This window comes from Macrobrachium nipponense, chromosome 10 (genome assembly GCF_015104395.2).
Source record: "Macrobrachium nipponense isolate FS-2020 chromosome 10, ASM1510439v2, whole genome shotgun sequence".
Taxonomy (NCBI): domain Eukaryota; kingdom Metazoa; phylum Arthropoda; class Malacostraca; order Decapoda; family Palaemonidae; genus Macrobrachium; species Macrobrachium nipponense.
This window is the reverse complement of record NC_087204.1, coordinates 28,886,834-28,914,626: the sequence shown is the minus strand read 5'-3', so window position 1 is coordinate 28,914,626 and position 27,793 is coordinate 28,886,834. Positions and strand designations below refer to the sequence as shown.

General features: G+C 34.8%; 3 protein-coding genes across 3 annotated transcripts in view; 1 reads left to right on the top strand and 2 right to left on the bottom strand.

Moving 5' to 3' along the window:
* The window catches only part of LOC135223525 (plexin domain-containing protein 2-like), a gene marked incomplete in the record, with an annotated part of 113,441 nt that overhangs the window by 18,172 nt on the left and 67,476 nt on the right, over window positions 1-27,793 (top strand).
* Window positions 8,538-12,213, bottom strand: LOC135223939 (plexin domain-containing protein 2-like). Its single transcript, XM_064262860.1, has 4 exons — window positions 12,051-12,213; window positions 10,072-10,145; window positions 9,588-9,728; window positions 8,538-8,555 (listed from the first exon to the last, which is right to left on the bottom strand). The coding sequence occupies exons 1-4, from the start codon at window positions 12,106-12,108 to the stop codon at window positions 8,538-8,540; spliced, it is 291 nt and encodes a 96-aa protein (XP_064118930.1). The 5' UTR covers window positions 12,109-12,213.
* LOC135223938 (uncharacterized protein DDB_G0284459-like) lies at window positions 14,104-24,043 on the bottom strand. Its single transcript, XM_064262859.1, has 4 exons — window positions 23,855-24,043; window positions 19,886-20,206; window positions 16,144-16,346; window positions 14,104-14,275 (listed from the first exon to the last, which is right to left on the bottom strand). The coding sequence occupies exons 1-4, from the start codon at window positions 24,026-24,028 to the stop codon at window positions 14,104-14,106; spliced, it is 870 nt and encodes a 289-aa protein (XP_064118929.1). The 5' UTR covers window positions 24,029-24,043.

Genomic DNA, 27,793 nt, shown 5'->3' with positions numbered 1-27,793 from the left:
TACAGGCGGTCCCCGGGTTACGACGGGGGTTCCGTTCTTAAGACGCGTCGTAACCCGAAAATCGTCGTAAGCTGGAACGACGTTCTTGAAAACATGTCCACAGGGAAAATTTCACTACTAATTTGCAATTTTTCTTAGGGCCGTATCTCTAAAATTATCACTAATTTACTTTTTTCATGTGCAACACTGTGTATTCACAAATTACTGTATATTTTCATTAAAATACAAGAGAGAGAGAGAGTAGAGAGAGAGATAGAGAGAGAGAGAGATGAGAGAGAGAGAGAGAGAAATAAACCTCCTTAGGTTTCAATAGATTATGAACGTCTGTAGGCACTTTTTCCCCCTCCCATAAATACATATATTTCTCCAGAGAAGAGAGAAAGAGAGGACTGTGCAATTATGTTTGTCTGTCTATCAATTCTTTTGCTGAGAGCGAGAGAGATAAAAGGAAGAAATAGAAACACCAAATGTATGACAAGTATCTTGTGGAGAGAGAGAGAGAGAGAGTTGTTTAAAAGAGAGAAATGGAATGATTATTGTATTTAAAATACTCAGATATAAATTTTGTACTTGTACTATTATTGGAAAATATTAATGATAAACTTATTACATACATGTCCATGAAAATGATCTCATCAGTAGAGAGAGAGAGAGAGAGAGAGATTACATAAACCATTAATTCGTTGACCATTGTATGGCATTGTTAAGCTTGAGTGTCACTCGAGTTGAGGTGGAGAAATTGATACAGAAAAAGACAAAGGGAAGAATTTTCTTTTGAAATTATTTATCGTATTATTACTACTTCTATTATTATTATTATTATTATTATTTGAAAATATAATAAACACATGCATCTACCATAAAAATTCTCTCATCTCAGTAAGAAAGAGGAATTATCCTTACAAGTGAAATGGAAAGGTCATTTTCATCTCTTTAAAATACGACCATTATGAATTTTTGTAATTAAAGTTTTATTATATTATTATTATTATTATTAAATAACTGAAATTATCAATAAACATTTTACATACTAGTACCATAAAAATTCTTTCATCTCGGTAAGAGAGAGAGAGAGAGAGAGAGAGAGAGAGAGAGAGAGAGAGAGAGAGAGAGAGAGAGAGAGAGAGTTTATCTCTCTTTGTTTATAACGCTACCAGCGAAAGAGAGGGAGGGCGTTACCACTATGACTCATTATTATCTTGTGTGGCAAGAGAGAGAGAGAGAGAGAGAGAGAGAGAGAGAGAGAGAGAGAGAGAGAGAGAGAGAGAGAGAGAGAGAGAGAGAGAGAGAGAGAGAGAGAGAGAGAGTTAACCTTAATTAAAAGTGACATGGATAGATTAGTACGTATTGTATTTCTTTAAATACTATCACATATGAATTTTGTAATTACAGTTATTATTATTATTATTATTATATTATTTGAAAGTATTAAAAACAAATAGTACAAGTACATAAAAAATCTCGAGTCTCAGTAAATGAGAGAGAGAGAGAGAGGAGAGAGAGAGAGAGAGAGAGAGAGAGAGAGAGAGAAGAGAGAGAGAGAGAGAGAGAGAGAGGGGGGGGGGGGGGAGGGAAATGTCAGGACCACTGATCGCAACACTGCAGCTCTCCCCCAGCTCTTCCCCCTTTTGGCTGTCACAGAACATGATATATATCTGACAGGTTTTAGTACCTGGAAAGGTTACAGAGAAGACTGGGATTTCCTTCAACAGAGAAGACTGGGATTTCCTTCATTCTTCGATAATTTTTAAAATATAAGCTAAAATCTACAATTCACTATGGTATTTTCTTTAATGAATTGATATTATTGCTGTATAAATTATATTAATATTTGAAAATAGTAAATCATTTATTTATTCATACTAAAAAACATACATCTTTGTAGTATAGAGAGAGAGAGAGAGAGAGAGAGAGAGAGAGAGAGAGAGAGAGAGAGAGAGAGAGAGAGAGAAAATTATAGTGATTATTTTCTTGGAAAATAAAAATACAAAGAGAGAGAGGAGAGAGAGAGAGAGAGAGAGAGAGAGAGAGAAACTGTGCTAAACTATAAAGGATTCTTATCTTATCATAATATGTGTTTTTTAAAAGTGTTGTAAACTCGTAGCGTCGGAAGCGTCAGCGTCGTAACCCGGCGGTTATTTTTCAATGAATAGTTTAAGAAAAAAGCGGCGTAACCTCGGAACGTCGTTAAGCCGGTACCCGTCGTAACCCGGGGACCGCCTATATGAAATTGTGCGCAATTTCATGTAGAATACAAAAAAAAATAATTGAAGGTTGTAGCTTTTCTCATTTTCTAAATATTTGCATATAAATCACGATATAGAAAAAAACCACGTTCGGTCAACTTTGACTCTCACGAAATGGTCGAAAAACGCAATTTTAAGCTAAAACCCTTACAGTCTAGTAATATTCAGTCATTTATCTTCATTTGAAATAAATTCGAAGACTCTAGCACAATATTTAGATTTATAGGTGAATTTAAAAAAAAAAAAACTTTCCTTCCCTCCGCGGGCGGATTCTCCGCCACAAATCTCCGAAATGCGTACGTCGCACTCTCGGAACATTTGCCCGTCCTTTCATATCAGCGTTTTCATAGAGTTTTATATATGAAAATGTTTGCAATTTCATGTAGAATACAACAACAAATAACTGAAGGTTGTACCTTTTCTCATTTTCGAAATATTTGCATATAAATAAAATATATTAAAAAAATTTGACATTTGGTCAACTTTAACTCATCTGAAATGGTCAAAAACTGCAATTGTAAGCTAAAACTCTTACAGTATAGTAATATTCAATCATTTATCTTCATTTTGAAACAAATTGGAAGTCTCTAGAACAATATTTAGATTTATGGTGAATTTTTGAAAAAAAAAAATTTTTAGGTCCGCACGTTACAAATTCATGCATCATTTTGTGATAATATTTTCTCTGTGTTGCTTTGATTGTTTTACAATGTGTTATATACCAAAATGATTGCAATTTAATGTACAATACAACAACAAAAAATTAACTTGTTAGCTTTAACTGTTTTGCTCACAGCGCGATTTGAATACAATTATATACGAAATTTTGTTTTCGCACTATCATATATCACATTATTTATATATGATAATGATATTTTTTTTCATTTCTGATGGTTGCATACTAAACTTCAGGCAATGACAAAAAAAGGAGCCAAAAATGAACTCTTAATCTTGAAAACTAAGCGCACTGATTTTTTGAAAAAAATATTTTTTCCGCTTCGGCGCTCACTCCGAGACCCCCTAGGCATACGGGAGACTATTTTCATTATACCCCTTAGGCGTTTAAGGGTTAAAAACCGTGAAGAATCTTTATCGGTGTTGGTGAAATTCTCCCCTAGCTCATAGGTGGTACCCAAAGAATACATCAAAGAAGCATACTCTCGATTTCTGCTATAAATTTCTTAACAGTTATCCCAAATTCTCTCCAACCCAGAACGTGATAAGTTTGAAATAATACAAGTAATTCCAAGATGCTGCTGTGATGTGGGGGGAAACAAAAAAAAAAAAAATTACATACACCTCAGAAAAGTAGCAGGACAAAGATGCAGTATTAAGGCCCGAAAAATTCAGTGTGTGTAATGAAGATGACCCAGACCATGTGGGAATTCCAAAAGAAAACACTAAAACAGAACTAAATTACAAAGAAGTAATTTCATATCTCGTCCCTTAAAAACATATTTTGATAAAAATTACAACAGTAATACTTCATACAGTACATAAAATGCTGCACATCAAAAACATTCCTACCAATCACTCTACAGCTTTCTATTCAAACTAACATTAGCGACCCCTACTACAGTTTGGATTATGCCCACACAAAAACCACTTCTTTCTGTATCAGTCACAGAAACAAAATACTGCAATAACATTTTTATGACTAACTTTTTTTATCACAGAAGTCATTTTAGTTTTAATACCCAAATGAATCCTATTTCTTCCGCTAATGCTCGACAAAGTGAAATCATACTGGTATTGCAATAACTTATGATTCTAATTATTACTCTGAAGACTGGTCTGCCAAAGATACAAGTACCCAATAGCTATTCACTCTATATTAAAAAAATACCTATGAAATACTACTAACAATTTGTTGAAAACTTGATACAACAGTGCTAGTGCTTTGACACTCCCACGGCCCGCATAACCGTAACTCAGTTTTGTTGTCAATTAAAATAATGTTCTACAAAATATTTTCCATTCAAAAGAAAATATTCCTTTCATAACGAGATGTCATCTGTTTACTTCTAACTCCCTAAAAACCTACATCATGATAAAGTAGTCTAATGAGACCTCAGCTGCATTTCCTGACTTGTACAGCTCAACCAAAGGATTCTTCAAGTGAAAGGTGAAAATTTTAGCAAATGTATAGATTAAGATGCTGGATAGCTAGAAGGAATATGAGAAAAGGAACAAATGGAGGAGAAAAAAACAAAAAGGCCAAAAGTAATGCAGCTGAAAGGGAGGCAGAAAGGACACTGCAAAGAACCTTTGGTAAAGTTTCCAGCGTGCCTTGCAAAACTCGTAGCAGGTGGTATTCCCTTGCAGGGTGCCACCATCAGTAACTCCACACCACCTGTCATGCAGGATAAGTTAACAACACTGACCTCAGATGAGGCACCAAGTACCATTCAGAGTAGTCATGATCAGAACGTGTCATACACAAAAAGCCTGAGGAAGACGACAATTAACTATGCAACCTACCTTTTGCGTAAGGTTCGCACTGGCATTCTGTCCAAATGTATCGACGCTGGCGGAAACCCTTGGGAGATTATGGGATGGATAAGGATGGGTGGAGGGGCTAGACCAGCACACTTATCTAGATCCTGGATGCTCAAGTTTTCACATCCCTGATACAGCCAATCTTGACGGTGACGATCTAAACCCGTACTACATCTGCCTATCTTGTTACACCAATTACACTGAAACAGCAGATGAAATCAGTTACTTATAAAAATTAATATATGAAGAAATTTTTTACCTTTAACAGGCTTTCTAAGCCATTTAAACAATTATTTTTTGGCCAACTGTATTTCTATTACTTAATGAAACAAACTTTTTGTGCTATTACTTGTACTGAATGCATATTTATAGCCTTCAAATGCTCCAGACAATTTATTTAACAGGCATTATTTACATGTAGTCTGGCTGGAAAGCCAGAATTCTGTATTATATTACTAACACTATTATGTGAGAGAGAGAGAGAGAGAGAGAGAGAGAGAGAGAGAGAGAGAGAGAGAGAGAGAGAGAGAGAGAGAGAGATTGCTCTTAGCTAAATATGGAGGGAAATTATTCTGGATTTATGACAGAGAAAGAGGGAATAACTGACAAAAAATGAGTCATTCTTATGTTAAATATCAAAAGATGAAAAATTCTAATTTATGACGGAGAAGGAGAGAATAACTTGAGAGAGTGAGAGGGAGAGAGAAATCCCTTCCTTAGCAGTATTTTATTTGACCATCCGTGAGCAACATTTTCTCCTCTAGCCAGTTACATTACACCCCTCCTCACTCCTGAGAAGACTGGGAATCCATATTATTCTTTTAAAATCTTAATTAGATATAGAAATGTTAAATGTTGTAATTATAGCATGGAAAATATGAAAAAATTAACGACAAAATTATGTCATGTTTATCTAGTATAAACTACAGAATGCGAAACATACATGTTACAATAGCATAAAAAAATCTCTCTTATCTTGGTAGAAAGAAAAAAGAAAAAAACAAAAATACAACTCATATGTCAGAGAGAGAGAGAGAGAGAGAGAGAGAGAGAGAGAGAGAGAGAGAGAGAGAGAGAGAGAGAGAGAGAGAGAGAGAGAGAGAGAGAGAGAGATTTACATTGCCACCCATTTTGTGATTTTGATTGATTTTACTGTATATTTTAATGTAAAGTATGTTAGTTTACCTTTGTACCATACAGTACAACACTAGTTATGTACAAAAATAAATATACAAGTATTTCATACCAATTTTATAGATAAAACCAAGAAAAATTATAAATTACTTTAAGAATTAAACAACCATTTCTGCAGAGCTTCTCAAAGATTTTGCAAATGCCACTGTCTGCGAAAAAATTGCTTATGCCAATTAGTTAGGTTCTAATAAAAAGCTGGCAAGTCTGCGAATTCCTGCAACTCAAAGCATGCAAGATCAAGGCGTTACTGTAATGGATTAAGTTTTAAGCCTGCAAAATCTAGGCACAGGGGGATTTCCAAAGCACGGCAGTAAAAGGAAAATGGTTCATTCAAGTATTTTGCCTATCAGTAATATCAATTAAAAACAAATTATCCCCTGCACCAAAAGAACTTGAAAAAAGACATGGGATTTGCTGGCAATTCCAAAATGAAAACAGTACAAAATAAGCTCTATCATTACCTGGAAACTTATCTTTGTTGACAAACAGGCCTCACAGCTGTTCAAAGTCATGCATGTTGGTAAAGCCTTGAAGAGTATAGCTGTCCAATTTCCTATCGTAAAAGTCTTCTTCATATCGATCTTGTGGTATTCGTAGATGGTTTTTCGACGTACATCTAAGGGATACAGAGCAAGAAGTGATAGCTCATCACCAAAGTATTTTACCAGCACAGTATGTAAAGTTTTTCCATGTAATTTCAACTGATATTTTCACTCACATGCATGAACCATCAATACTAAGTTGCTTTCTTTAATATTCATATTTACAAGATAAACATACTGCTTTTGAGGTACCGTATATGTATACTCGTGTACTGTTCGATATTTAAAGCCCAATTTTACGGCCTAAAATTTTGAGGGTCAAGCATTACTTGAGGCATAGTTTTGGAAAAGTACAAGATTTTGAGACTGGCTACGCCTAGGCTTTGGACTTCCCAACAACAGAAGTCAACAAAGTTGCATTTCTTTCCACAGAAGTTGACAACTTTTTTTTTGTTTTTTTTTTTTTTTTTTTTTGCATCATAAAGACAATATAAACATTGTTTTACTTATCTGAAAATCTTTTATTATTGTTATGTTGTTTCTATATTTACAGCTGTTCTATGCTATAATAAGTGTACCTGACAATTTCTGAATGTAAACAAGTATTAGCTGCCATTTGTATTTCATCAGCTGATTTTTCTTCTCTTATGATTCACAAAGAATCATACATTTTTTTCCTTTTGGTTCTACAGGTATAACAGGAGAATAATGGTATATATTACTGCACTCCAACTTGCAACTCTCTAGCCTCAGTAGTTTTCCTGCACAGAAAACTAAAAGTAACTATTAAAAGAATAACAGACATTTTTTAAAAGTAACCGAAAGTACACTCAAACTTTCTTAGGCTACCCTAAATTTTGAATGCCAAATTCCACTTGGGATGCTGGCCTGGGCCCAAATTCATAAAACCCTGCCAAGCTTAGTTGGGAACTGAATCGGGAGTTAGTTGGTTACTAAGCTAGTTGTGTGCTAAATGTTATTCCTAAAAATCCACGAGTTAGGTGCTTGCTAAGTTTCTTAGTAAGTCAGCATTGATCACGGGCCGCTGTAACTTCTTAGCTGGCAACTAAATCGGCTAAACGCTTGCCATTGACGTGAAGGCATGGCTAGAAGAATCTTAGAATTAGTGGAACTTTGTCATGCTATGCAGAAAAAAAAGGTCTTTTGGGACTGGAGAAGCCCATTGGAGGTACTTGATGATGCTGAATTACTAGAGAGATGTAAATTTTCACAGCAAGGCATAGTGAATGTCACCAACTTAATAACATCCGATATAGAACACCCTACAAGAAGAAACTATGCTCTCCAGCCATATCAACAAATTTTAATTGCGCTTCAATATTAGGCAACAGGAACATTTCATATGGTTGTAGGAGATCCTCTTCAAGTCACCCAACCAACAGCTTTCTGAGCCATTCACTGAGCTATTAACTATTTTATCTTGTCTATATTATGAATCGAAACATGCTAAAAAATGTTTAACACCTTAAACAACAAACAAGAATTTAAAAGTACTGATGGAACCTACTTAATTCCAGAGAGAGTTATGTGATTTGATTTGATTTATATAGATTCTTGGCATTATGCCAAGCACTGGGGCAACTAAGGCCATTCAGCACTAAAACGGAAATTGACAGTAAAAGGTTTGAAAGGCATAACAGGAGGAAAACCTTGCAGTTGGACTATGAAACAATTGTTAGGAGAGAGTGGACAGTATGATGGAAGAAAGAGAATATGAATGGAGGTACAGTAAAAGGAATGAAAGTAGTTGCAGCTAGGGGAAGAAGGGACGCTGCTAAGAACCTTAATAATGCCTACATTGCAACGAATGAGGTGCACTGACGGCCCTACCCCCCTAAGGGAGCAGAGTTATGCAACATTAATTCATATTACATCGAAAAAATAAACCTGTTTGACAGAGACTGAAAGAAGATATCTCTAGAATTTAAATCCTATGAAAAGTTCATGGCTTTTATATATGGTATCATTTGATATCCATTACTTACAATTGTGGCTGTACCAGATATCCCTGTTGGCCACACAATAGTATCCATCTCTATTCAATACCATAAAACTGCAATGTAGAAAATGAGGAACCTTTACATTATAAACATTCTCATTGCATTATGGATATCTAACTTGCTGACCATCACAATCATCTGGGATAGACTCTTCTACATCTTTGTAGACTGATTAATCTCCTAGCAACCAATTCTATTCTCCTGTCATACCTGTAAAACCTAGGGTCTTCTCCTCACACAAATCAAGGATCTTTTGCTGAGCAGCATTGAGTTCATTAGGGGTTTTGTTGCCTCCTGTCAATCTGTTACTTTTTTTTTTATTCCATTAAGCAGCGTTTGGATTCCCTTTTCAATTTTTAAAGTTTATCTTTTATGTCCTCCATCGTTCTCTTGACATGCAGAAATCTAGTTCTATGTTGGGCTAGCACTGAATCCCATGCCTTGCCGACATCCTCGAACCCTTCATATTTATCAACCAAGAAAATGCTTTCTCCTTCAGAATAGTTAGATTTTCTTGGGAGTCTGTTACTCATTACTACAGATAAGTGCTACAAACAACACTACTGCAAACAAATCCTCTACTTCATTCAAGTAAGGTCACCCCAGCATGTCACATGAAAGAAATAGTGAATACCAAAGTCAAGGAAATGCTAACAAGCAGCCAACTAGCTATCAAGGTTGTTAGCAAGGTTTCATGAATACCAATTTAGTTGGCTGCTACATAGTTGGATACTAAGGATTTAGCAGGCTGCTAAATTAGTAACGTTTTATGAATTTGGGTCCTGGTCTTTGGAACTTTATGTTAATATGAGAGGAGTGGATTCATACTCTACATCCAACCTAACTTGATGGATAGAGCTACATAAAAAGCAAAATATTTTTTAACATAAAAGAAATCTGTGAACCATACAAAGCCAATAACATTCAAACTGCTCTAGGTACACTGTGCTTAGTCTTTACACAAACTTTTAAAACTAAGAAACTAAAAGAAATGTTGTCTACTTTCTGCTGTTCTACTTCCCTCTATCTGCTTTGCAAACCTGTGCTTTAATCTTAGTGGTCAAAAACTATAAAATGCTACTTACAAAAAGATGGTACGATCTTTTTACTATGTACGCATCAGACAGCCCAACTTTCACTGGATGCTCATCATCGTGGATGCTTGTGACAGTGACTGGTATCTGTTTATAAGTGAATATGATGTCTCCCGACTGATGCAATGTTGCCTGTTTAAAAAATGGTACAAGTGAGATTCACACATACTTAAACTGAAACCAACTTTTTCATATTAAAATGGATATAAAATACCAATATATATGACAAGAACTATCACAATTGAGCATATTACAGTAGTCACAGTCTCTCAATTAAATATAACCAAACATGGGATTGAAAACATCACTAAATCCAAGTAAACCACATGGAATCTTAATGACAACTCAGTGCAATTCCTCCAATATCAAAAATTGTGGAGAAAGACTCATGCACTGATGAGCGATTCCCACTGATTATATACTATGATTTTGGGAGGAAATTTTAAAAGCAGCTTGGTTTTTCTTTCTGTCATACCTGGAAAGTAAATGTGCCAGCATCCTGGTGATCTTTCAGCTTCACTTTGTCCCACTGGACAGTAAATGCGGTACCTAAAAAAAATAGACCAGAAATGTTAAGATGGAAAAATAAATTGAGGCAAAATTACATATGTAGAAATTCCACTAAAAGTTGAAGTTACCGAGAGAAAAATTCTGGCAAACTAACCCTTCAGGCTGACAATACCTTTCCTGTCAAAATATGAGACTAAAAATCCTCTCCCATAAGTTATGATTCCTCCCTTGAGGATAAGTATGCCACCTAAAGCCCTGATAGGCTAAACTTCAGAAATATCGGCCAAGATGGTATGAACGACAGGCATACAATATAAGAGCAGCTACAGAATGACTGAAAACTGCAGAAGCATCCATAACAGCACCATCAGTAGTAAGTGCAGAAGATAAGTACGTAGGATATGGATGCAACAATATTATATCATTTACTTGCACTATCACTTTTGCCCTTCTGATTTTAACAAGATAATAAGCTGTGAAGTTCTGGGATGGTGACTGAGATCATCTAAGGCCTTAAGCCACTACTGTACTAGGGTAAGTACTGGTCTACAGTATTTTATCCTGGTCTTTGAGTGTTCAGAGTGTAATGTCTACTTTGCCTTTATCTGGTGTATCAGAATCTTTTTGTTTCCTACATAATTTAAATTTATTGCTTCTGTGATCTCCTACCCTGCTTTTTCATGTCTTCTTATTCCCTTTGTAATCAACCTTACCTTATTTAAATATTATTTTACTTTAATTTTCAATTTATAGTAAAACTTTTTGCATAAGAATGCTCCGAAAGGGTTAAGTATACAACATTAAAATAAAACCTCACGCCTAGAGGGACCAATAGAACACCCAGCAAAACATTCACTGCAGAGCTGAACAGATTATATTCAAAGCAAGGAAAAATATGGAACAGAAAAGAAGCAGGGGTTAATGACCAATCATACATAGAGGAAATAAAGGGGGCATTAGGGTAAAAACTAGATAATAATCATTTTGATCAGTCATTAGTGGCCTTGAACAGCACACTGTATACAGGGCCACAGGATTTTTTTACTAAATCCTTTCAAGTACACCTACACTGCTTTCTGCTTTTAGTTTTCATCCCTTCCATATTGCCTCTCCTCACTTGGCTGTCCAACTTTCTTGACTTTATCATGCTTCAACTTAAAAGGGACGCATCATTCAGCAAGCTGGACGAGTTCTAAAACTCTGACTCAAAGGTCTTGATAAATTACTTAATTATATTACGTTCAGTAGTTAGTCACCAGACTAACAACTAGATTCTACGAGTATCTACTGTGTGGTTTTCTAAGAATTAAAATTATAGTCGACAGAAAAATCATCCTAATCAATCATGTTAACTTTATTCTGCAAAAATTCATATGCAAAACATCAACCTTATACTTTACAGCTTCATCTCCTTGACTCAATCAACCATCTACAGTATGTGTTTACTTGACAAAGTTGACCTTAAACTTAATTAATATTCTCCCTTACAGATAGTGTCCATGCTCATGCTCTATACACATTCTACACATGCATGTATATCTGAAGTATCATCTTTAAAGCCCCTAACACTCTGCAATATTCAAAACATAAGAATAATAAAATGTCTGATGCTCTGACAAACAGATGCACTAAAGTAAGTGTTTTAAACACTCACATTTCCCAAGCAATTCAAAACAGATTACTTAATGCTTCTCAGATCCTTTAATTCAATAATCAGCCACCCTCTGCATCTGCCATATTGTATACACTATTTAAAACATTAAAACAAACATTCCATTCATCTTTTCCCTTATGTCACATAGCCATTCACCTTGCATCTCTTGACAAGTAACCATAAATTCATCCCTTTCACTGACAATAAACTAAGCCTTATTGCAGAGGCAAAAGCCAGAAAAACATGCCATAGAATCCCATGAGCAGTTTTACAATAAATGAAACACTTACCGTTATCAGCATATTTCACACATGCATCTTCAGACACCGACGTGTCAAAATTGGCCATTAGGGGGGCTATGTACTGAGTTGCTGCAAGCCATGTGTGGACAAAGTCACCAGTAAAAAGAAACCCTCCAGTTGCTATTGTTATATTCTTAACATGTGGCCATAGAATGGGAAATCAAACTTGAGGTAACCGGTTCTGCCAAAACAAAAGTCATAAAAACATAAGATACAGCAAAACACAAACTCATACTAAAATACATCCCAGAAACACCTAGTAACTGAATGTCATCTAAAAATAAACAACATAAGATTAACAAGATGCAACTGGAGAAAAATAAAATGACAATCACTCTAGTACTACAGAGCTGAAAGGCTAATTGAACAATTCAGGCAGTCTCATGCCATATTATAGGAAGTTATAGGGTAGACGAACTTCCTAGGAAGTATTGCCACTAAACTATAATTATTAAGGCACAAAAGAGGTCTCTAAACACATCATATAAATCTGGAAAATGTACATTTGGCAATTACTGTATTGCAAAAATCAGGATATGGTATATATTTGACATTACGCAATAATTGTAATAAATGCAATTCTAAATTTCAAGTTTTTTCTAGGAGCCCGACGCCATAAGACCCCATTCACATGACTATTTCTACCTTATGATTGAAGGGATTTGCTTCAAATTTTCACCACTTACTCTACAACTAATAATGATAATTCTCTCATAGGGAAATTTACAAATTTGACCTCTAAGTTCAATTGCTTTGCACTTGAAAAATTCATGACATTCCTTTTCAAAATGAATACTTACAAAATTAAAAGCTGCACAAAAAGTGATTTTCCTGACAGCAAAATTTAAAGATAAAGCTATGCTACATTCTGTAAAAGTTCCATTGAATTTGGTTCAGTCTTCTTGAAGAAATAAGCATTAGGTTTGGAAAAAACTAAGTTTTGAGAAGCCAGCAAAAAAAAAATATTTTTGTGCTTACAAAAATCCTGAGAGAATCTGAACATCTAGAGCAAGTTATCCCTATATCATTATAACCAGTTTTCTTTGACATGTCCCATTGAGAGAATAAGATACTTTAGTGGGTGAATTTGCGTAAATTTTTTTTCACACTCAATTTACATGCTATTTATTCAGTTTTTCAATCACAGTGCAGTACAATAGACGAACAAAATTGTCAATGAACCAATCTAAAAACATTATTTTTAGCAATAACTTTTCAAGGTTTTATTTGCACATAAAACAGTCCAAAACAGTATTTATCTTACTTGATCCTACCGTAAATTACTCATACAGTTATTTTTTTTTAGTCTTTTTAAAAATTTGTGGTTCACAGTTGTCATATAAGTTATGAACAAATTTGTTAATAAACCAGTCTAAACTTTTTTTTTTTTTGCATTATCACTTCAGGATATGTTTAAGACATAAAACTGTTGAAAACTATTAACATCTAAAATTTGACAATTCTTCAAAATTTGGCAGTTGGCGAACCCCTTAAACCTTAATAGATGGGTACCCTCATATGAGTAGCAATATCAAGTTTTAGGAGGACAGATTCACTCATGGTGTGCAAAAATATTACGCGCCATTGATTTGGAGGAATCAGGCAGGAAAGAGGTTCCAATACTTCTATTGCCCATATATGTATTCACTAATGGCAACTCGTAGGTTGTACACAAAACACTAGCTAATCAAGAGACTGCACATCTCTGCAAATCACACTTCTATCAGTGCCAGAAGAAATGATACTACTTCATCACCTTGGAAATTAAATGTTCTTAGAACTAAAGGATAAAAAAAATATATAAAAACCTTAGACAAAGAATATTAACAAGCACCGGTAGGAAATAAAATTAAATGATTAGACCTTACAATCAGAGTAGTAATACAAATCAACAAAAACCATTCATTCTCTCTCAAAATAATAAAAGTTTCTACATGCTACACACTAACATGAATACCAATCAGAATACTCAACACGTTTAGAGACCCTCCTTTGGCCCAACAATCCAGAACTTGGCAAATAACGAAAGGTAACTAACAGCTTACAACTGGAAAGTACCAAAGAGAAGAAGCACTTCCATACTCACCGCAGCCCTGCGATGTGAATCGCACAGCATCTCATTCTTAATGACTACTTCCTCATTGAGGGTGTCCAAGTTAACCCAGTACTGCTGAGCATTTCCATCTCCATTTACAGTTAGAGAAGTGTAGTACCTGCAAGGAAAAAACATAACTACAAATCAAATACAATGTTCTTTCAGAATTCATTGGAAATCATTTAGATTTGGTACAGTCTTGCCTTATCCTGTAATAACATTTTTCAAGAAACTTGTCAGATAAGGAAATTTGTAGTCTAAAACGTCCAAAATACACGTCCCACTTTACTACCATGGTATCTGGATTTGAGAAATCAAAAATTAAAAGGAAAATACAAATAAAGGTCAAATGAATCTCCAAATTCAAAAGGAATGGAACAGACTTGTGTCTTCATTAGAGCAGTTTAAGTTTGCCATGGACATGTCATAAGCCAGAAAAAAGAAAAAAAGACTATACAATATTTTATAAAAGGATAAAGTACACAGTCTATTACAATATTTATAAAAGGATAAAGTAAACAGTCTATAAGCTCAGAAGAATCTGATAAATTACAACTAATATCCTTCTTACATACAGGAAGTTGTTTCCATAAAAAAAAAAAAAAGTCTAACAGTGCTATGTAATTTTTTTCCCAAAACATTGAAATTCCTGTATTCAACAGCGTATTAGACACCTTTTTTATTTTTACATGTATAAAAAAAACTGCCCTGCATCCAATGCGGCCATATTACAGATTGGAGATCAAGTAACGTAGTAGCCTATGGCGAGCATACTAGGTACACAAAAATTGTTGCTAATAATAAAACATTGAAAACAAGCCTAATTATTACAGTACATTGCTATTAATAGTAAAATACTGAAAACAAGCCAAATTATCAGCAAGTTATCACAAACTTTCAAAAAACTGCTTACAATACGTCAGCAGTTAGCCTGTCAGCCATTTGCAATATGTGGATGGAAACAAACTCATAGCACCACCCTAGTGGCCTGTTGTCTTTGTTTGTATGGTATTTTTATGTTGCATGGAACCATTGGTTATTCAGCAACGGGACCAACGGCTTTACGTGACTTCCGAACCACGTCGAGAGTGAACTTCTATCACCAGAAATAAACATCTCTCACTCCTCAATGGAACGGCCGAGAATCGAACCCGCGACCACCGAGGTGAGATGCAAACACCAAACCAACCACGCCACTGAGGCGCTTGGTGGCCTGTTGTGGTACCACATAAACATTGTTTACTTATGGTAAATTTCATATTGAGTCTATACTTCATTCCAGTACCATACTTGAACATTACGTATTGTATTTCTTGCGCAGAATCATACATTTTTCCCTACCAAATAACATTAAAATATCTTTCAATAAGTGTATATGGAAAAAAAAAATTTTTCTCCACAAAACATCCTTGTAAAATAGGGGTAAATATTCTAATTAAGCAGCAAATACAATATATTATTTTTTTTATTGCAGTGACTGATTTGCTGCCAAAAAGTTATTTTCATAAATAAGAAAACAAAAAGGTATTTAGTTACATTTTCAAGGCAGGAATATAGGCTCCACTACTATCAGGCAACAGAAAAATGTTATAAAAAAAAATGCAAATAAAAAAAAAAATAAATAAATGCCAAAATACTAAATATTCAGTTACCTGAAACAATACTACCACATAATGATTCAGTGTTTAAGAAACTGATTGATGCACTGGGACCTAAGATGGCATTCAGGGCTGAAAGGGAAACTGGCAGTAAGCAAGGTTTGAAAGGAGCAACAGAAGGAAAACCTCACAGTTCCACTATGCAAAAGTTGTAAGAGAGGATGGAAAGTCAGACGCAAGAAAGAGAATATGAAAGGAGGTAGAGTAAAAGGAATTAAAAGGTTGGAGCCAAGGACCCAAGGGATGTGGCAAAGACCCTTCGGTAATGCCTACGCTCAAGGCTTAATGAAGGCTGACCGCAACTACAGGATGTGAAGAGCAAGCTTACCGATGATGATCAATTGTTGTATTCTTGGTTTCATATCCTGTGATGGGAACCAAATCGTCACCTCCACTGTCAGGATCCTCCTCCTCCTCTTCGGCACCCTGCTGACCACCTACATTTTTGACAGGGGCATCCGTGGCACCTGTGTTCGAGTCATTTTTTGGAATGTTTGGTGCTGCCGTAGATTTAGGTACCAAATCGACTTGCTGTGGATTTATAACCAAAGTGAAAAATTCAATAAAAAAAAAAAAAAAATTTTCATTATGAATATTGTATCTTGAGAGGAAAATTCCCAATTTCAGTTCACAGTTATATACAAAATAAAATCAAGACACCATATTTACTATATCTTTTACAAAAATGGCTCATATTTCTGTACCATTTTCTTAAAAGCAGGGTTTCACCCATATTATAAGCATTGCCAAACAAGCAAGCAGTACATTGCATAATAAGAGAAGTACAATAATTTACTATCACACTGACAAAAAAAAAAGCTAAATATAATCACTAAAACAACTATTTCTTTAACAGTTTATATAATTGCAAAAGAGCACCTGTGCTAATTTCCTTCCAAGGCATCTAACCTTTATTCTATTTTCAGAAGCTCTGATAAAATACTGGATACCCATCAGAAATATACTGGTATCCAAAAACAAAATTAAAAAATAAAAACAATTTATAGTCTTTGTTTTTCAAGAAGCCCTATATGTGTGTTACATCTGAAGTTGGAAATTCAGCATTTATGATAACAGAAATGAATAAATACATTTCTCAGAGGACTGAGTAGATTTGACATTCTCAACTCCCCAAAATTATCCCTATTTTTGTGTAAATCAACATTTGCAAACAACATCTCAACTCCCAATGGGATGGGTACCATTTGCAATGAGCCGCAGCATACCGTACCATAACAATCATATTGAAAATGCCAGTTTATTGCCTTTAAATATTTCATCCAGTTACCTCCAATTTGTCTGCTTTAACATAATGTCATGGTCAGAATGCTGCCATTACTAAAGGTGCTCTGCAACATCCCATAACCTCCAACTTAATTTGTTTCCTTTTACTTTTCACCTGTTCCTTTTGGTCTCTTCCAAATTAGCTGTCCAACTCTTCTAATGTCACCTTACTCCATGGAAGAACATTTTTTTGTGTAAGACCCAAATGCCAATTAGCAGTTTCATTCAGCTACTTTATAATACTATTACTCTCAACTTTCCTAAATTCTACTGTAGAAAGTTCAAGGGTGACCGACAGTATTAGCCACGTGAATACCCAATGTACACATCCTTGCATCATACAAACCACAACCACCAAGATACATGCATGTACTTAAGCCAACACAATGAATTCACTCCATTATGCATGCTATGATAACCTATCTATAAGAAGTCTAATGTGAGCATGTTAGCAAAGGTGTCTTCTGTAAGCTTGGATGAAGTGTAGTAGCAGCTCATAATGAGCTAGCAAATTCAGAGATTCATGGCAAAATTATAACAAGATCCATTTCTATCAGAGGGGAATAATATACTGTATACAAAATATATCCTTAAGATCAAAGAAGGAAAAGCTCAAAAATGCATGATTTCACAGGGAGAATGACCTTTCAACACTATGAGAAGAGGAAAACTTGATGTCAGACCCTTTGTGTTTTGGATGACCTTCAATGCCATTAGGAGAAAATCCACACAGATGTACTTGAACCACAAACACGATTACCACAAAAATAGAGAACTTCCTGGTGAGATAATCAGTACAGTATGTTAGCAAAGGTGTCTTATGTAAGCATCCCTTCATCCACAAATGCATTACTTTCCATCTGTTCATTTCCCTAATACAGTATTCACTTGTGTGTGTTCTTACCTGGGTATCTGACTTCTTTCAACTAGTTTTGCTCCCTTTTTTCCTCCAATCTATAATAAAAACCTACAACCTACAAATAAATTACATCTCTTCTGGATTTCAAACCTCTATGAACACACTCCAGAATTCAGTTATTAAAAAGTAAAAAAATCTTAACTGAAATATTCAACACTTTTTTTTTTTTTTTTTTTTTTCCCTACTATTCCTTTAGTAGACTTCATCAGGTATATTGTTAATTTCTAATGTAATGATACCTTTAATATAAAGAAAACCTATTTACAATACCAGTATATAATATACTCACAAAAATTAACCCTATTCATGTTACTGAACAGCAAAAATTATTGGATGCAAAATAATATATTTACATTATTACTATTTAGTAGTTTAATCAGACCACTGAGGAATTTTACTTCGCTCTCACAGGACTGGCTGGTATATTTACATGGTCACATATTTACAGCAATTATCCAAGAATCCTTTCAATCCATCAAAGTGATTACCCATACATTTATATATCAAGCACAATTATGACCACACATACCCAAATGAGAAGCATGAAGTAAACCCAATTAAGTAAATCTAACCTATTCTACACTGACAATTTCCAAACTAAATCTACCATATAGAAAAAAGCATACCCCTTACATTTTGATAAAGCAAAAAAGTGACAAAGGCTAGCAAAACACCACTAATTGAAAAGACTGTCACACTTTCCTTTCAACACACCATCAAATTGATTGACAGTTACCCTACACAGCAAATTCATAATTTTACCAGATCAATGAATCATGTGGAATTAAATAGCCCTTGAATGATTAACACTATAGAAGTCTCATCATGTGGTGGTATAAAAAGAATAAGAAACATTTCTACACAAACCAGGAACACTCCAAAAAATTCAATCCCCGAGGCATGAAAACTGGAGCTTTATAAGATAGAAGACACTGAACAGGTGGGTTGGAAGATGCCAAAGGATGTTGCACAAGAACCTTTGCGTATTTGTCTACACTGTGCAATACAGGGGACAAGCTTGGTAACCAACTTAAGGGGCACCAAAAAAGCTGTATACATTATGTTTTAAACATCTGTACAAAACAGTATCTTTCTGATGAGAAATATATTTGTAATTCTACTGGGTACCAAATTTTCTTAAAACAAATCTCAGAATTCCTAAAGTAATGCAAATGAGTCATCTTAAATAATGTGCTACCTGACTTTAAAAAAACAATGGCCCCTTTGTATAGTAGAAAAAAAAAATTAATAATTATTTCAGTATTTTCACTAAAACTATCATAAGGAGGTCTCATCGTCATATGATCCTACATAGTCCATTCAAACCTTCCTAAGGGCTCGAGATTCACTGTTAGTATTAAGTCATTTATTTTTTTCTTTATTTGTTATGTATGTTTAGCAAACTGAACAGTAACATTTCATATACAAGTTTCATGCTTGGTATGTATTACTGTATGGCAAAATCAACACTGCTAGAAAGCTGCAACTGGAATTATATATACTATGAAAAAATATTTTAAGAAAAATATATAAATACTGAACAATTCACTGAAAGCTACAGAAGCTAACTTGCAAAAAGACAACCAATATCTGTTAAAACAAAATTCACATAAGTAAAAAGAGTGACTACAGTACATATAACCAACAGACCTAATCTCAACAGTTTCTATGAGCTATTAGTACTAGTAATTGCATACTAATTATAAAAATGATTATCAAGAAAAATTAACTCAAAAAGCATTACAAAAGTCCTAATTAATATCCATAGCAATCAATACCCTACAGAAATAAAGTTCTCATCCTTGCTAGAGACTAAATAATCATAATGAATTACGAGAAACACTACATAACTTCAGCCATAACCCACCATTGCCCCTCCCGTGACATTCTCTGAACTAGCTCCTTCTGTAGAGGGGACGACAGCTGAAGAATCACCGGTACTAATCGGGACAGGATTGGTGGTAGGTGAGGAGGTAGTAGTAGTAGTAGTGATGGATGTGGTGGTGGTGGTAGTAGTAGTGGTGGTGGTAGTAGAACTAGTATCATTACTGGATGTTTCGACACTAGAGGGGGTTTCTACTGAGAGACTATCATCACTAGCCACTTTCTTCAGTAGCAGCTTGCTCTTTGCAGCAGAAGAAACCTTGCTAACTTTGGGATTTTTTGCAGGAACAGTCGGCTTCTTCCCCTGCAAGTTTTTGCATAATGTTAGCAAGCAGATTATTATTCAGAATTAGTAGCAGCACTATGGCAAGTTAGGGAGTACCATTTAACTTTTTAGTTAACACAAAATCAAGATTTCAGTGCCCTAAGATGTAAATGAAGGAACTAATTGTACAAAAGTCCAGTGGATGTAACATCAAATGAGTACATAACACTGCAACAGGAAGAAAACTTTGGGAGTGAACATACACGGGTAAAATGACAATATAATCTGCAAACAATAATATACAGCAAAATGAGCCAGAAATTGAATATGGTACATGTGATACAGAAAGAACGATAGGAAATTCAGAAAGATGTGAACGGCAGCAAGACAGGATGTGGTAGCAACCATCTCTGGTTGGAAAATAGACTAAATGATTATGTTAAACATGCATAAAAAACATCAGGACAGTGTTAGACAATCCACTGACATTTCAAAACAGGGTAACAAATATCATGCTATACAGCATTTACATCTATTTCATTGGACATTCCATTTTTATCAAAAATATCATACTTTACATTTGAGCAAAAAATAGGCAAAAAAAAAAAAAAAAAAAAAAAAAAAAAAAAAAAAAAACTCGTGCAAGAATATCAAAATTGGTATCATAATGACAATATAATGAGCATGCTGGAAGATCATAACATCAAGTTACTACAATTGTGCTCTTGAATAGTCTCAATCTTATAACAAGAGTCACACAAATAAGATTAACCTACAATGGATTATTGAAAAGGTGACAGCATGCACTTTTTAAATAAATTCCTACGTGAACCAACATTTTCGTTATGAGACAACCGACAAGAAAATACTACTTTGTGTTAGCCTGTTATCAGCCGAGAGCAAGTGCCAGAAATATGAAGTGCTAACACATCACATAAATGACTTGCCATATCATATGCATCATGAATACCACAGGGAAGGGTTGCATGCAAGCGTTATAACTCTAAAGTAAAAAAAAAATAGTTTCGTTCATTAAAAAAACAAAATTGTAAAGCACTTTAAAAACATCAAGTCCCCGCCCATAGAATTCTAACCAGCCTCGATGATAGCATCTGGGAAGGCTAACACTTGGTTTATGTCTTTGATTTCTGGAGCATTATAGTATCATTACAGTAGTTCAGTTTAAACAGTGAGTTATCATCTGCTCATGGGAATGGCTGTCAAATTACCAGCAACTATACACATGATCTTAAATTCACAAAGGTAGCTATCAATAAATTATGTTCTCCTTTTCTTCTACCCCTTTTGAATTTACTCACCTTCAGAGTCAATCCTTACAATAATGTTTACCACTGAGAACATTAGGACAACAGAAAATCCTGGCTGCCTTTGATGACCACATCAAGTCACTCACAAGATATCATTTACAGCAAAACCAGTCATTTAAACAGAAAAACAAGTCTTCAGTAAAAAGACACTATAACTCCATACTAACACCATCAGTGAACTCAAGAATAAATCCTTCAATGACTCTTCACTCCTACTCGAACATGAATTGTTTGGCAAAAAAAAAAACTTTATATAACGTATGGTCCCGAAATATGCGTATCGGGTTGTGCGATTCCCCTTTTGTGCAGTCGCTAGTTCTCATAATTAGATTTTCTGTATCTGCACAGTCGTTCAAAGTCTGCGAGTCATGTACCACAAAACATATCTAATCTATGGTCTTTTTATTTTTTTTTTTTTTTTTTTTTTTTGTGGGGGGGGCGGGTTTCCCCTGATGTCTAGAGAAGGGGTGGGGGGTGTTTCACTGATGTCTGAGAGAAGGGGGAGGGGGGGAATTCACTGATGTCTGGAGAGAAGGGGAGGGGGGAATTCACTGATGTCTGAGAGAAGGGGAGGGGGAGATTCACTGATGTTCTGAGAAAAGGGGAGGGGTGGGGGGGAATTCACTAATGTCTGAGAGATAGGGGGGGGGGGGGGGGGGGAGGGGGGGGGGGGGATGCAAGAAAATATTTCCTGCTCAGCCACTGGTTAAAAGACAGAAGGCTCCTGCTCAGCCATTGGTTGAGACGGAAGGCCTCCTGCTCAGCCATTGGCTAAGACGGAAGGCTCCGCCTCACGTATTTGTGACGTCATGATTCACAAAGCCTCCTTTTTGGAGAAGAACTCTTCATGGAGGATGAGAATAGAGGAGTTTGAAGGTTTTTTGGCAGAGGATAGGATAGGTAGAGGAAATTCTACCCAAAAGGTTTTTAAAGATTTTTACAGCAGGAAATGACTGTAACATACAGTAAACTTGCACCCAATGGTGGCAGTGTTTGCGTGCGGGAGTCTTCACCATCCTGGGTGTAATTTTAAACTTTTTCAAGTTATCAAAACTTTAAAACCTTTTTAATGTTTTATTTATCCATAAGAACAATTTCATATTGGAAAAAAATACAACATAGTAGTACATAGAAAGTATTGAAAATGGATAGTAAAAAGTTTAACTGGGTAAGTTGCCGTTTGCCTTGGCCCTAATGGAATTATTCCCATAAGGTATGTGTATCGAAATTTGCAATTTTCCAGTCTGCGAGGCCTGTAGATCGACCAAATTCTCGCATAATTGGGGACCATACTGTACATGATTATTAATGATTATTAGACAGGTAAAATTGCAGCAAATACCGAAGCATGTACAGAAAATGTACATTTCAGTACTGTATTCATGAACAATACTCTAGTACTTTATAGACTTTATAGATAACTTTAGTCAATGCTACAATACAAGCCGCATAAGCAAACTTTTTTGCACATTGCTACACATACTTGTGTAAATATGGATACATATAGTACACTACATAAACTCAATTTTATTGCACACACCAACGCCTATTGAGCACATAGCCTATCAAAAAGCAGCTGGTAAAATGAGCAATGAGATGTCATTTCTTCAGTACCAGGAAAGGCTTCATTCTGTGATTCTATTTAAGGCAGCACTCAAGTCTGCACTGGTTCCTAGCTCAAAGGCCATTGCTGTGTCAAGTTAACTGGCTGTTTATAGGATTACTTCAATAATAAGGAACAGGAAAACCCTACAAAATAATAAGAAATTAAGTAATCCTACCAGAGGAAACCTTCACTAGACATTTAAGCTTCCAAAAATGGGAACAGAGCGCGCCGAGGTAGCCCAAGAAATCTGCAGTGTAGCAAATGGAGACAAATGTCATGACAATGGGACAGGAATGTAACCACAAATGAAGTAGTTTGTGAGGCAAAATAAAATTAATTATACATGTCAAAATCAGAATGATAACCGAGTAGCATTAAAATGGTCAAACCACAGTGTTACACAATGTGTTCACTCTTCCACACCAGTTTAGTAAAAAAACAACAACATGACTGACAGACACACAGTATTTAATGACACAATCTGCAACAAATGAAAATGATGTGCAGTACAGCATAATCTAATTCAGTTTTTTAAAACAAAGATACATACTTAAGAAAGGATGAGTGGTCAATTCAATGAAATGAAAATGCATGTGCAACATGAACACAAAAACAATGGCAAAAAGCTGAGAGCAAATGCAGTAAAAGACAAATCACACTCCATGCCAATATGACAATGCCAGCATTAGCTCCACTCCTGATGCAAATTGGCCACATAATCTACACAAAACAAAAGAACTTAAGATAACTAACCGCAGATGTCGGTTTCTCTCCATCTTTCTCCTTATCCTTTGGATTATCTTCTCGTCTTAAACGTATGAGTGGTCCGCTATCCCAATCTCCTGGTATATCTAATTCTCCTTTATATGACAAATAGGTTGCAGGATCTGTAAATAAAAATTTTATGACTTCAGAGCAGGAATTCATCAACAGCAATGCTGACGTTTATAAAATTCATACTTTACGTAATACTTTCATTTTCAGGCAATGGTCACAACTAAAATGGTTTTGGTTTTGAAACATGAAATATGTTGTACGTCTCTCTCATTTCTCCTCTTATAGTGATTTCTTTCTGAATCCAGAAACACAATATGGTAAACTCCCCGGATTTTCAGGCTCACCAATTGATGGATTTCTCTATAAAACATATACTAGTACTGTATAGACATCACTCGCAGAAAATTTGTCTATTCACGGTATTTTACTCAGAGAAATATTAACTAATTACTGTAATTTCATATTTTCATGACTAGGCTAAATGTACTTCTGTGACAAAACTATTAAAATGCTCGGGTAAAGCATTTTAAGTTTTTTTTTTTTTTTTAACATCAAAATAGACAGTTCTAAGCATTATTAGAGGGGTTTTAAGAATTTGTGGATTTTAGCTATTTGTTGGGGGTGGGGGGAGTTTACATACCACACAAATCCTGGGGGTTTATGTACAGTATTCCAAAACTTACTGGAGTGTAATTTACTATGTACACAATAATCTGACGATCAAAACTAGGAATAATGTAGATACGGTACTATTTTCTTGCATATTTTGTCAAAGAAAAGAAAAAATATAAAATTGACACCCAGACATTAAAACTGTAATGAATGCCATGCAATAATAGTACAAGTACTATTCTTCTGTACTATATATAACATCCATAATTGGAATTACATTTACCATCACCACGAATTTACCCAGAATGTTCCCACAGAATATTACAAAAACAGTACGTATACTATATAAAACTTGAACAAGTTATTCATTTATGCAACAAGACCACTTAAAAATAATTTTTCAAATATCTTGTACCATACTCACACACACACTGTTAATGTGATAGACATTTGCATAAATTTATAAAGCATACATACATGTACTGAAACATTCCAAGGTCATTCAGACTATACCTTACCAAACTGGATTATTTTATGTTTTTTTTGGGGGGGGTTATTGTGCACACAATCATCATAAAGTCTCTACATAATGTATTTACTAAATTCTACCTTTTTTTTATGAAACTTTTATTTCCACTGCACAATGTCACCCAAGTAAAAAATAACAAATTAAAAGAAATAAAACTTAATCCCATATTTAGCATAGCTTTTATCTATACAAATTCTACTGGGTACGCCAAGGAAACCAACAGACACATAAATCAATTACAGCCAGCAAAACTTATCTCACTGAACATTTCAAACTTCTAGCCTCACCATCTCTTACTTTCATTAGTTCCCTTTACTTATCAAATCACCTACGAATAATACCACTTACTGGTACAGCATGTTAACCCCTTAGTAAATAATCATTAACCAAAGACTCAGAGGCAGAGTTAGGACCACCTGCTTATATTCATCTTATATCCGATCACTCATTAGTAGGCAAGAGGCAATACCCCCTTAATCGTGACTTGCATAGAGAATATGTACACTACCAGATATTCATTCACTAGTCACATCTGACATCCTAACAGTTCATTTACTTGTTATTTGGTTACTTTTTGCATATTCAGTCAATTAAAAGTGCATAAACGTTCAAGGTATTAACCTATCTTATGTACACAAACACTGACTAGTATGATTCTGCTTACAGCACTTACTAGTCACTATAAAAGGCAATTGTTTTGTCATGAGAGCAATACCTGCTGGGGTGGTCTATAATTAGCAATGCTCATCCTCTAATTCGAGGTCACCTTTACATAAACTATGAGCCTTACAATTACAAATTCCTGCATCACGAAATCAAGACCTTGACAAGATTGTTTTCTTCTCGCTGTGCCCTTTAAATCTCCATTTGAGGGTGGTTAACTCCTAAAATGTGGCATATGTAAACTCTAAGGCCTTCCCTAATGTCATGTTATTTATGTTACGCAAGTTATTCTTACAATAGTTATTCATGTTTAAGTTGCACAAACAATAATGTCCCTTCACTGAGATCCGATAAGCTGGTTGATGTTGGCATTCACCAGTCCATTTTACCTATTGTTTTTTTATATTAATGATACAATCTACCCTCTAACTATGACAGACAAGCAAGGGTATTCCAATTCTCTTAATTCATTACAACAGATTCAGGCCAGATGACCAATAACACTTTTAAAAGTGAGTCAAAATACTAACACAGAGCACCTATATCTCTTGTTACTTTCCTTTTTTTTTTTTGTCTTATCTACCAGTTTTCTTCCTCTACATTCCAGGATTCCCTGAATACTATTTAGTCATTTTTTTTATTATTTTATTTAAACCACTACCAACCTACTTTTATACAAAATACAATCATAAAATTACAAGGTAAATCACAGAACTAATTGAAAACTGAATAGCATGAAATTCTGCAAGCAATTTCTGCTAGTACACCAAGGATGTAACTAGGTAAATTAATTGTAACCTTAAACCAAAGGATGTACCTAATTAACTGTAACCTATCTGTTTTTCTAATAACTGTTCTCCTCTTTCAGTATTTCTATTCCTTCTTTTGAATGAACACTTCATTCTTTGGAAGTTTGAATTCAAAGTCAATGGTCCCTGTGGGCTTGTTCCAAATGAATACGGTACAACAACCACCACCACCATAATAATAATCATAATAATAATAATATACAATAATAATAATAATAATAATAATGGTGATGATAATAATAATATTAATAATTGCCTGAAATTATGATATATCCTGTTTATTAGCTCGGCCATTCTGTCTATTAAAAACTCTTATATGTAAAATCTTTCACTACTCACAAATAGGACGATTCCATGTAAAAGCTGCACATAAAAGATATTATTCATTAATGAAATTTTTTTACTTAACAATATAGAAAAGCATATACCTATGAAGTACAGGTGAGATACCTTAAAAAAATTTACTATAACATGAGAAATTTAGTAGTTTTTTTTTTTTACATTTTTAAGAATTAAAGCTCCATGGAACACCATGTTTAGTACCAGCCAGCCCTTCTGGGATTAATGCCAAAATCTTAAACAAAGAAAGGAAAAATCTCTGTGAAGGTCTCTTCCTTAATATCCTATAAAATACCTACTATAGCTAATCATAAAAGTTAAAGGGGTGGGGAGTCAATTCATATATCCTGTAAAGAGTTTCCTCAGATTGCCCAGAGCTAGTTCACACTGAACATTATAAAGCTTAAGGGGCTTCTTTCACTTTAATTCCATTGGGGTGACACTATACAAAATATATCAGGCCTACTTTGCAGGAATTCAAAGAAATCTTTTAGAAATTCAGTTGGGTATAGAAGCTTAAATAACCTACAGCTAAGACCTTAAACGAAAGTGTAATCAAAGATAAAGACAATTTTCGTCGCACTTAGCAAGCCTAACCATAGATCAATCTTCATACCGACATAAAACTGATTAACTTCATATATCCCTTGGACCTGGAGTGTTTAGGTTAGTCTAAACCAAGCCTAACCTAATTCTAACCTACCACTGCCTGTGGTAGGCCTATGTAAACTAGGCATATGGACTATCATTAGCTTATGTTGCTTATGGTAAGCATAATGTATTGTAGCCCTGTTAATTTGGTTTACAGAACTTTGGATTTCTTCATTTGATGGGTAATTTAATATCCAATCATATTATAAATGATAAGCTGGTAGAACTATGGGGTTGGTCCACATCGAGTATTACCTTGGAAAATAACTTTTTCTATAGTTACCTATTTTTGGTTGCTATCAAGAATTTACC

Excerpts from the sequence above, each read along its gene's own strand:
- LOC135223938 (XM_064262859.1), bottom strand. The coding sequence starts at position 24,028 with ATGAATTCCTGCTCTGAAGTCATAAAATTTTTATTTACAGATCCTGCA. Across the intron at positions 20,207-23,854 it reads GAGAGAAACCGACATCTGCG|GGGAAGAAGCCGACTGTTCC; the intron begins GTTAGTTATCTT and ends AAAAACTTGCAG. Across the intron at positions 14,276-16,143 it reads ACAACAATTGATCATCATCG|GTACTACACTTCTCTAACTG; the intron begins GTAAGCTTGCTC and ends TTTTCCTTGCAG.
- LOC135223939 (XM_064262860.1), bottom strand. The coding sequence starts at position 12,108 with ATGGCCAATTTTGACACGTCGGTGTCTGAAGATGCATGTGTGAAATAT. Across the intron at positions 10,146-12,050 it reads TGTGAAATATGCTGATAACG|GTACCGCATTTACTGTCCAG; the intron begins GTAAGTGTTTCA and ends TATTTTTTTTAG. Across the intron at positions 9,729-10,071 it reads CTGGCACATTTACTTTCCAG|GCAACATTGCATCAGTCGGG; the intron begins GTATGACAGAAA and ends TTTTTTAAACAG.